Source organism: Manacus candei, unplaced genomic scaffold, assembly GCF_025592945.1.
Source record: "Manacus candei isolate 608988 ecotype Guabito, Panama unplaced genomic scaffold, ASM2559294v1 h1tg000008l, whole genome shotgun sequence".
In the NCBI taxonomy this organism is placed as follows: domain Eukaryota; kingdom Metazoa; phylum Chordata; class Aves; order Passeriformes; family Pipridae; genus Manacus; species Manacus candei.
In genome coordinates this window covers 15,896,119-15,907,979 of record NW_026138056.1, presented here as the reverse complement: position 1 = coordinate 15,907,979, position 11,861 = coordinate 15,896,119, and the positions used below count along the sequence as shown (strand labels likewise).

Below are 11,861 nucleotides of genomic sequence, written 5' to 3'. Positions count from 1 at the left end.
ATCTTATGTATCTTACACTTTCATTTTAAGCCAGCATTAACCAAAAGTTAGCGCAAAACCAAAGGAAGAAAATGCAGTAATAGACACAGCTATCTCAGACGCAGAGTTGCTGAGAAAGACTTTGAAATCAGTCTTTGGTCTCAAACCCCGAGGACCATAAAAGGAAAAGGAAAGGATTCAAAGGTTCAGTACTGGTCAGAAAGGAAAACTATCTGCCATATCTTTTGTATTTAAGAAAACAAGATCCAGTTCTTGATTCACTATACTCTAAACAGACCAGTATTGGGATGCAAAGACTAAAACAGAAGAGGTTAAAACCACTGGTCAAAAGCTGTACGCTCCATGGGTTCTGTATGTAGGATTTCTGCATTAGTGTAAGTGTTTTGGCACCACATTACCTTTTACTGCAGAGGAATTTAAGTGCAATGACCTGCAGATTTCCAGAAGTCAGTGGGATCTTTTACCAGTGACTTCACAATGGAAGTGTACACCTATGTTTCTCTAATGGCATCTTGCAAAATCCTCATTTTAGAAAAGTCCTTCATTTCTCTATCTCTCTGTGTATTTCTCTTTTGTTCTGAAAGACGATTCTATGAGGATAAGTTACCAGCAGAGCATACCAGAGACTGAAACAGGCAAATGGGATGTAACAGCTATTCTGTGAAACTCAAGGAACAGTATAAGATGTTCATCGAAGGTTTTAAATTAATTTCCGATTACTTAATTTTCAATCTTCCTGTCATCTGTTGATGCCATAAACTATACATGTAGGGTGTACGTGTCTTTTTGTAATAAAGAACATACACGCTGTCCGTGAGGTGGTAAAACAAAGAGATTTATTCTAAATTCGGTGCTGCTTTTATCCCTTAAAACCATGTGACTTCCTTGACCAATAAGGTTGTCTATATCAGTGCATGCTCCTTCGGGCACTCTTGCCCTGGTACATTCCCTAGTACCTTAGATACACCCCCTACATATAGACAGATCCTACTCTTCTCTGGGTAGAACTACTGTCACAGTACACCTACTACAAAACTGCACCGCTTCCATCAACAGCCTCATGCCTTGCTGAGTGTGCTTATTCCCTCCGAGCTGACAAGTGACGTTTCCAAACACCCTCCTCTTTGGTTTCTCATATGTCACAGCCTCAACAGGAAAATTCCCATGCATCTTATTACTCACCTAACATTTGGTGGATCTGTATTCATGATGGGTGTTGCACAAAGAGGCTTGTTTCCTTGAATGTGGCTTCTGTAACCTTGTCTTGCAGGCAAACAGTACACCCTTTGGATAACAACTCGTACCTGTGCTTCTCTCCATGCCACTGCTCCCTGGCTTTCCACCATTTCAAGTAGAGAATCATTAAGAGCACTCAGTGCTAACGGATGCCGTTTCAAATCAGAGTTGCTATGGATTTGTGGAGCATGAGCAACCTGGTGAAGGAAAACCCATTAACAGAAACATTCTGGGGAACCTTGAAACTGTGTAGAGCTAGAGAGGGAAACTTCAGCATGAAAAATCAAGTTGCGAGTGCAAAATCAGTTTCAAAATACTTAATGCTCCTAAAGTAACTTAGAGACTAGTGGCCAGTATTTATTGTGGATTTTTAATGAACACCCAAGAGAGTTGCATACACAATACACTCCTGTATTTAACTGGTGCTCTAGAGCTAACTCAGCACATGAGAGATAAGAGTGACACCAGCAGGAAAACAGAACTGATATTAGTCCTTATGATTCTTCCCCTTGAATTGAGTTTCACTTTTAGTTCTTTGATGTTCTGTTCCTTTCTCTTTTAAAATGAAGAGTAAAATCCATCTTGAATGCTTCTGGACTTTCGGATAAAGTTGTAAATGAACAGATGTCTAGTTCTATAGACTAGTAAGTTAGTCATCAGACTTACACATTTCAATGGAAAATATTTCAATGTAAAAGAATTAGATGATTAATGAAAAGTAAAAATCTTCAAAGTACAAACCTTAATTTATTGGTTCACTACTTCCAAAACATATTTTATTAATAAAATCTTCCAAACCTTCAAAATAAATTTTATGATTGCTCCATTTTCCCTTAATGTAAATGAGAAATTTCATTGATTTTATTTTTAAAATAAATCTCTCTTGGTAAAAATTGTACACAAGTATAGTCTAACACGGTCAATATTTATAGGTTCCTTCACAGCATGAGCCAAATTTCTATTTTCACAATGAACTCTGTTTTTATGAACAGCTGGGTGCCAAGAAAGATTTTCAGAGTATCACAGAGTGTGCCATAAGTATTATAGACCAGTAAAGAAGGAGAATTTGCAATATTTAGAAGTAAATTGTGGTATAACACTACCCCTTATCTACAAAGAGGTTGCAATAAAACTTGTCTACTGAGTTTTAAATGAAGTGGTTTTGTTTGTTAGGAGCCATGAGAGGAACAAGTCAATTGTTCTGGTTTTCAAATACCATAGTTGAAGCTTTTTACAAGTTAGAGTTGAAGCAAGAAAGGAGATTAGGATTTATGTAATTTTTTAATTCCCAGGCCTATAGTGGGAATTATATATAAGGCAAATATAAAATGTTGACATTCGTTGTTCTTCAAATTTGTAGGGCCAAACTTCTCAAATATTAAGAATGATTTGGGTAGCCAATATAAAGCCTTTACAAGAGCCTTACTTTCAGAAAGTCCTGGCACAGGCTATTAAAAAAACAAATCCCTTAAAATACCTCAGCTTGTACAACCACAACCACAGGGAAATGCAGAGTCAGTAGTCATCTTAATACAAATAAAGTCAAAATAGGAAAGAAAAGAAATGAAGGGGTGGGAAAGGGTGATGATGTTATCAATTGATTCTATAAAGAAAGGATAGGATCAATTAGGAAATGAGTTAAGAAATATGAGTGGAAAAATGAAATGTTTGTTTAAAATACTATCTTGAGTGAGTTAGAAGAAAACAGATCTTATTTTTTAGTTATTCAGCTATAACGAGGAAGAGAAAAATCAATGAAAAACCAAGCTACAATTACTATTTAGAACAGTAGTGAGCCTTCAGCAAAATAACTTCACAGCAGTTCAGCATTTGGATGGACCAAAAGCCTCTACTAAGAAAATATTATTAAAATAAACACCGCGTATTATTCAGCCTTGGCTAAATGAAAGGGGAAACCGAAAAGGTCAGTAATTTAGAATTTTTGTTTTTCTGACCATTTCCAAACATCTGCTGACCAACTTCTTAACAAGTGTTAAAATTGCAAACCAAATGGACCTTACCCGATTATCTGAAGATTCCTGGTGTAACTCATCATCAAGGTCATCTAGTCTGAAGGTCTGTGCCAAAGATATAACATTCTTCCTGATAAGCATCTTTGTAAGACCACATGTCTTCTCTATTGCTTCTGAATGTTCACTGAGTAGCACCTTCTGACTAAAGTAGGTATTCATGATAACAGGAACATCTGCATTTCTGAGAAGCAATTTTTGCCTGGAAAAAAATAATTTAAGTGGCATCAAATCCATGACAAGGTAAACTACTGAAAAGGACTTTTTTAAAACATGCGCGTTGCATAGTATTTCTCTCCTCTTTTTTTCTATCATTACCATTAAAACATTTCAAAGGTCTGTTATCAAAATTGTAAGTAACTTACTCCATAGAAATAGTCAGCTTGGATCAGCCCTCCTAGCTTAGGCATAGCCCTGGGCTCCATAGTCCCTGGACCTCCACTGCATCCAGGGACAACTTACACCTGGAAGCTGTTGAGCCCCATGAACCCTATCTGGCTTCACATAAAGGCTGCTTGGTGTCCCTGCATTGTCAGCACAGAACCAAGAGCACCAGGAACGCCTGCATACAGTTACTGAGTTACAAGCTGTGAACAAAAGACTAGTAGTCCTGCTCTACGTTAATTCAGAGCACTGGCTCTGCTGGACCCAGCCTGGCTCTTGCAGGACATCCCTCTCTGGTGAGTGCTTCCCACTGACATGAATTCATTCTCACTGCAGCCAGCAGCAAACTGCTCCTCCCTCCTCAATTTTTCTAAGTGCAAAATATGTTTTTCTTACGATATGCTGTATATTATCTTGCCTGTGTGTTTGCCGCTGTCATAAATGTGCTCTCCAAGATCCAGTTTTGGTTTCTAGTGCCAATGTAAATTCCCTAACAGCTCCACATGCAGCAAGTTCTTGCCTAGCAGATTAAGGTAATGGTTGCAGAATCATTAAACACACAATAATTTCATGCCAAAGCATGTATTGATGTTGGGATTTTTTCTTACACTAGTATCACAGTTGTACATTTAGAAGTACACTTTTTATACTCACAGGATACAAAATCTAATGAAGTCAGCTAACAAAAACAACGAAGAATCTCATTTCCTACAGACCATCAAAACAAACCAAAATCCACTTTATTGTAGTCTGTGTTTTTTACAATTAGATCTTTATCACCTGGGAGTAAGACAAGGCCTTCTGCCTTGGCAGCAAAGCTGAGCTGACCCGAGTTCAGTAGTAACCTCAGAACTTCAGTCTCTAGAATGCTCAGTAGTCATATTATGAAGCAAATTTCCACATCTATGACACTGTCCGTCAAAATGCAACCATGCAGAGTTAAAAAGCAAAACAAAACACTCAAAACTACTTATTTTTGATCTTAGTCCCTACAAGATCTTGACCATGGTCTGTTTTATAACTGACTCCTTCATTCTTCAGAGAGCAGATAGTTAAATGTATGACTGATGTATTCATATTTTCAAAGGCATAAGAAGAGTTGAAGCAAGTTTTTAAATATAATCCCTGTTATTTTATAATTAAGAAAATAAAGCAACAGCAAGATGACCTCTGCTTTTTAGGAAAAAAGTATACATTTAAAACCTAGCTTGTAACTTAGAACTATGAATCATACACATAAATTATGAAAAAGATGCGTTGCTTCTACGGTACACATTCATAGAAGTTATGATTTGAAACAGAAAATGCATGAAAAGTTACAGTATATAACTAAGTCTTGAACTTCACCACAAAGAAGCCTTACTGCCATCTGAAAGCTCTCCAGTTTTCAGAGAGCAGCAGTACATCCCCCTAAGGGACACTGAGTCCCTTGACTCCAGATGAATCTGCTAACAAAGGTCCGAGTTAAGAGCATGACAGTAGCTCACAAGGCTGCCAAACTGACATCACCTGATAATTTCTGCATTATATGATCAAAACTGAGGAATTAGCTGGGTCAGCAAACTGAGACATCTCTGATCTTATGAAATTTTTAACCCTATTTTTCTAGAGAACAAAAATGTATACAAAATTTACTACATATCTCAGAACAGTTTGGGCTGTCTTTATATGCAGATGTGTAACGAGAATTTTAGCACCTACTTTCTTGAGACGTCTGTGTTCAGATCCAAAGTAAACAGGAAATCTCTCTGAACACGAGACCGTTACGTCACTAATGTCAGAAGAATGTTTGCTTGATCTAAATCATCTCATTCTCTAAAAAAAAATACTGACGTTAGTAGCAAATCATTTGCAGAAACTTTGAGGTTTATGGTTTTATTTTTATTTTCCTGTACAGGTATGTGATCTTTTTAAGGCAGGCAGGTTTTACTGATACCCAAATTACGTGTACCATGGTTTTGCTATGCCTATGCACTCCATACCTCTAGTACTTTCATAACCACCAAGAGCTTTCTTGGTAAAGTACTCATTATTTCATCATATCTTTAAACAGGCAATGCATAAGCTAAAGGCTATTTTGCATTTCCACAAAGCAAAAACGGGACATATATACACTTCCAGGAGAACCTCCCAATTTCTTATCTCTAAGTAGTTCACTAAAAACACTCACTAGAAACAATTTGTTTTAGACCTGCATAGGTGTCCACAGACTTAGCAGTAACTCTTCAGCTAGGATAGAGGAATATTCACGTAAGCCTACTTAAATCTTCCCTATTTCTCAATGGACAGACTTTTCACAATGAAAAGAACCAGCAATAAATAGAAATAACAACTAATTTAAAAGAAAGAAAAAAGAAAAAAGTTTGTAATAAGCTCACTATTTTGTGTGCAGGTGGATGGCTAAATAGAAGTATGTTTTATATATAAAATACACACACACATATGTATAAAATAATGTATATTTTACATATTATATATGGAATAAAAGTATTGTTTATTATATTATTAGCAAGTTTTATATATATATATATATATATATATATATATATATATTCTTCTGCGGGATGAGAATTTTTACTGTCATCACAGCAGAAATCTCTGCATTGCCACTGTATATTGCTCATATATTGTTCTCTTTGCAATAAATGCAATCACATTAGAGACACTTGTGTACCTGAATTCTTTCTGTCTGCTTGAAAGGTACAGACCAGACCAAAGAAAGCCTATCATGCTGGAGCAGTTAGGAAAAATGCCCCACTTATCCAAGCAATCCCTACATGTGTAGTCCCTGAGACACCATAACTGATCCCCCCAAATTTCTGGATCTGTTCCAGCTGCATATTCTCTACAGCCAGAAGTAACCCTACTCTAAGATACAGAATACACTCTGTAGCATCCTCTTAACAGATAAAGTGTTAAGTGGGCAATGCAAGTCTTCTGTGACCTCTCTTAAATTGCTTCCTTTCTATCTGCTTCATTATATTTTAAAAGCTCGTTTTCAAAAAAAAATCACACAAACGATGGAAAAAAATAAAGCTCACTACAGATTATAAAACCCTTGGAAACCTTCTCTTGTACTCTCTGATTTTTCTCTTGCTCAGCAAATTATATTTAAAAGTTGGATTAGCAGTTGACTTCCCTAATAATTGCCTTTAGAGCTTTGCAATGACCTGAAGCACAGACTGGGAACTCTTTATACTACAGGGCATTTTTTTCCTGGTATGTAGACAATCAGCAATTGCCGTAACTGGTCACATGCTAAAGGAACATGAGGCAATAATGTTATTTTTTTTTATTTTCCAGCAGCAGCTTGCTTCTCTATCCAAGAACGTAGCTTGCTTTTTCTCTTCCTCCCTCCTACAACGAAGTGGAAGCAGGACATTTCCTTGTCTACTTCTACGTTAATCGTGGTCTGTCACCATCTGAGATACGAAATGCTGCAGAACGTACGGCATAGCATGGGGTGAAGCAGCTGACGTTTCAACTTGAGGCAGGGTCTTAATCCTGCTGCCAAACAGTCGTCAGGTTTGCACTGTGGTCTGCCCTGCACAGCCCATCCGAAGCCAGCGAGTTGTGACTCTGTGGCAGCAGCGAGCTCACAAACCACACGCTTCCGCTCAGTTCTGCTGACATCAAACGGCGGTGCTGGTTCATGAACTCGAGAAGACTCGGGATCACTTTAAATAAGAGAACATATTTTTTTGTTCACTCTCTCTGGGTATTTTATTAGGCTTTTGTTTTTCTGGCTTTTTTTTCCCCTCATGTAAAAGGCCTAGAGCATTTTTTTTTAAGAGTACACTGCATCAACTGAACACTCTTAGCATTTTGGTGACCTACAACATGCACCGTAATTACAAAACAGGCTATTTTCAAGTCTCAGAACAACAATTTCTGTGTAAAGAAGGTTTAACACCCACCAAGCAGCACAGCAGTAGTACGTGTAGCATAAGAGCATGCGCCAGAGCCTTACACTGCTGCCCAGAAGCATGAGGAATCATTCCCCCACACTGGAGGACAGGAACAACATACAAGGCCCATCCTGACTTCCTAGAAATTGATTGTTTCATCCAGTGTGGAGGAAGTTGCTCATGCTGCATTGGGCTTGGAGTTGTGGGACATTTGCAATGTTCTATCTGTGAAAAATAGTTAACATGCAAGAAATGCCTGAGCATCAAGCTAATAATTAAAAACCCAAACACAAACCCAACCAAGTTCAGACAGATCTCTGCCCACCTATCATTCAAGGACAGTAACTATCTTCTCAGTAGATAGCCCAAATCAAAAAGCCATTTGGAACAGATCTGCCTTCTGCCACGCCCAGAGATTGCCCAAACACAGAATTTTTATCCATGAGTGAGTAATCTCACCACTTGTGAGTGAGCCTCCATCAGTGTCATTTACCATCGCTTGAACAGTCTGTATGGACACTGTGATTCTGAGCTTACACTTTCATAATACAAATCTTCTTGCTGTGTCCCAACCTCAAAGACAAAAACCAAAAATCAGCTGGTATCTCTTTCTTTGAAATTATCTTACTCAAAGCAACAGATTATTGTGGTACAAATTCTCAAGGCTGATTTCTCCATGAAGAAATAATATTACTAACTATCTAGATCAATGTCCAAAGTCATATATGTCAAACATACAATTCTCAACTGTGTCAGGTTTCCAAAGAAATGTAGCTTTGGCTCCTAACACTGGCAGTTCTGCAGAAGATGTAACAATAAAAAGCTACTCAAGCTATGTCTAAAATTTCTACTTTTAAAGTATGATACATTTTATTTGTGAAGAGAATAGCCAGATATTTGCTTTATTCCCCTACCGCAAGAATACTTCATCTGAGGAATCATTCCACGAATACAAGACACAAAGAAAAGAACATATAGCTATTAAATTTATAGATTTGTTATAACTCAATCTGTTACCATTTGTCACTGAACCCTAAGTAAAAAGCAAATTAAGAAAATTAGTAAAACAACACAAGTAAAGAAAAGAATCTTTTCTATTGCAGGATAAGTTCTTTCTGCAAAATAACATTGTAGTTTTCAACAAAAATACTTGTACACCTAAGAAATCACTCCAGCAAGAAGTTACAGTATACAAAGCCAACATTTTTATCACTGTATCATTTTACTAATTTCAAAGTAATCATATAAACTAACCACTGGCTTGCCATAGTGCTGCCTTTTGAAATATGACACCCTCTAGCACGAAAAAAAGTTGTATGGAAATTTTCACATTTAAGAAGAGCTCTTCTATAAAAAGCTTGTGGTTAACATCAAGCACTATTATACCACACACCCAGTGCTCTCACCTCTGCAGGGAGCTGCACCATGTGCTAATTGAAGGGGATGTGCAGGTCTTCTGATGTAGGAAAGCACAGATGGATATCAAAGCAAATCTCATCCACCTCCAGGAAATTACTCTAATACCAGGCTTTACCAGAATTGGAAAGTAGGGAAGTTTCTCAGAGCTATCCAGCCACTTATTTTGGCTGCGAAGAAAGCACCTGAAATTTCTAACATTCTAGACCCCAATTTATCATGACAAAGCTTAACCTTTGGCACCACAAAACATAAAATTCCCCTCACAGACTGTGCTTACGTACAAACTGGCATGGAAACAATCTCTTGAGCTTACTGGGGTAATAATTTAGAGAGAATTTGCTAAAAATATACTCCAACTGTGATGCTGAGATTTTTTTAACACCTAACACATAAGTCAGACACAAAACAATTATTATTAAAAGAACTGCATACAATAAAGCACTAAATGAGAAAGCTGCTCCAAAAACAAAACAAAAACACTGCCCCCACACAGTATGAGGGTGTTACAAGTAACTAGGGAGATATAAATATCATGGTTATCTTTTCATAATCAAGATGTTATGAAAGAATTCCAGTCTGTGTGTTTACCCCATATATCAACTTGTGTCTGACCAGCCACGAGCTCATTATTCAGACGACTTCTTCCCTCTGTTCCCAGTGCTAAACTGCACGTAGGGTTTGAGGTGGCTGACGAGCCACCACAAAGTCCAGGGACATACCAGAGGGATTCTGAAAGGTAAAAAAAAAGAAGCAAGCAAGCTGCACAGTGACATCATATTAAAACTCATACTGAGTATTAGAGAGAACAAAAACGTCCATACTGGTGTGAGAACAGAGGCCCATCCAACCCACACTCCAGCTTACAGCAGCAAACAGCAAATGTTTGAAGACTATGAAAATAAAAGCAAACCTCTAGAGAAAGTTCTCCAGAACACTCTCTGATAACTCCTAAAAACTTTCAGCTTAGGGACTTCCTAAGGCAGAAGTAATATCCTTGTATTTAAAAGTCTTCGGTAAACTTTTCTTCCAGGAACTTCTGTGCCTGCTTTTGGACCATTTGTACATTAACAGCATCCACAATATCCTGCAGCATCCACAGTGCCCTACAGTCTAATTACACACATGTGAGAAACCACTTCCTTTGACTTGTTTTGATCTGTCACCTAGTGGTTACATTGCTGCCCCCCACTTCTTGTTTTTAAGAGGCAGTGAACAATCATCTTGCCAATGCACTTCCTAATACAGAACTTTATCATGTCCTCTCCCAGCCGCTGCCTTCTCAAGGTAGAGAGCACTGGTCACCCTAGTCATGTCTCATAGGGAAGCAGTTCCATGCCTCTCTTCTCATCACTCTTCTCTGATATTTTTCCACTTTTGCTACATATTTTTGATTTGGAAAACTGAAATTCCAATTTAGAAATGCACTATGAATTTCTACAGTGGCATCATGATGTTTTTGACTCCATTTCTTGTCAGTCTTACTATTCCATGTATTTTTCTGATCATTAGATGAAAACTAAGCTGACATATTAATGAAGCTATCTGAACACTAAAAGCATGTTCCTGAATATCAACAATCCAGAGTTCACTATTTTATATGTGCACATTACACTTACCTACAACTTCCTAGTAAGAGAGCTTAAGTCCTTCCTCCAGCCTTAGCTCTAAAGCACAAGGACCATGAACATATTCCTCTGCCCATAGGATTGTGAGGATGACAGTGTGCCTTTGAAGAGGAAGGAAATTTGCATAGTCTTCTGTTGTACAGAAGCTTATTGATTCTTTAGTTCCTTCATTGGCACCACGACACAATGGAGAGTTGAGGCAACAGGTTACACCAACAACTCCTCTGCCTATGGAGGAAAAGTGTTAGGGTTGCCATTAACACGATTACACAGCATCACTACTCTGAGGTATCAGGTGAAGCCGCTTCTCAGGCCAGAAGATCTCTGCAATATCCACCCAAGCAGCTGAGGGCCATGTGTTAGAGTGAAGAACTTGAACTCAAGAATTTCTGACCAAGGTAGGGAGAGTCAGTGTACTTGGATGGTTGGTTCAAGCCTGGAGGGTTATTGGAGAAACTTTAACAAATAAATGACATTTTAAAACACATTGTTCAATGTTTTGTAGAGATTATTAAGAACACTAGCCTTCTCTTCCATACAGATTTCGCTTTTGCTATTGGCAAAGGCTCTTTTTAAGTCCATGCTTGCATACATGCTCACAAGTGTCTTCACACGCACAACAGTGAGAACAAATAACTATCCCTGAGCAGACTCTGGTATTCAAAAAGACAAATCGATATATTAATATGCTTAATTTTATTTATGTATGTTATTATCAAATCTAATGTTAAAAAAAACCCAACACAACTACTAAACAACTAAAAAACTTCCATCAGACTTGTTCTTGTACTCCACTCTTGTTCTGGTAGTCATTTCTGGACATTTCGTATTGTTTCTTTGCCAGGATATGAAGCAAGATCAAATTCTGGTCTAATCTGGTGAGGTCACTTTTTATACAGACAAATCCAGTGCTATCAGCATAGGGAGAGTAGCTGAAAGTAGCAGTAGCTCTGGGTTCTCTGGTAACACGAAGGGGAATCACAAAAGGCAGTGAAAGTGCCACAGAACACAACAGCAAAGCAGAGGATGCCTTTTGAGCTGGTCAAACTCTGCTTCAAGCAAGAAGGTGGGCAGCAGCCTGGGGGTCTCAATGAACAGCACCAGGCAAGGGCAAGTGGCTGGACCCCTGGCACAGAAAGCTGTCCTGCAGAGCTCAACAGGTCTTTAAGCAAGTGGTAGACCAAGCTTACCTGCACTGTGGCCCACTTGAGCTTTACTGAGCTGAGAAAAATTCTGGTTTTCACTGTAATTGCTGCTAG

At 38.2% G+C, this 11,861-nt stretch overlaps 1 protein-coding gene across 2 annotated transcripts in view; it reads right to left on the bottom strand.

Annotated features, from left to right (window-relative positions):
• Nucleotides 1–11,861, bottom strand: part of SPIDR (scaffold protein involved in DNA repair) — a 200,835-nt gene that overhangs the window by 67,613 nt on the left and 121,361 nt on the right. For both annotated transcript variants that reach the window (XM_051769665.1, XM_051769658.1), the window contains exons 9-10: nt 3,258–3,468; nt 1,183–1,433 (exon numbers count right to left, since the gene is read on the bottom strand). In XM_051769665.1, the coding sequence (XP_051625625.1) occupies nt 1,183–1,433; nt 3,258–3,468 (462 nt within the window). The remainder of the gene's footprint in view (nt 1–1,182; nt 1,434–3,257; nt 3,469–11,861) is intronic.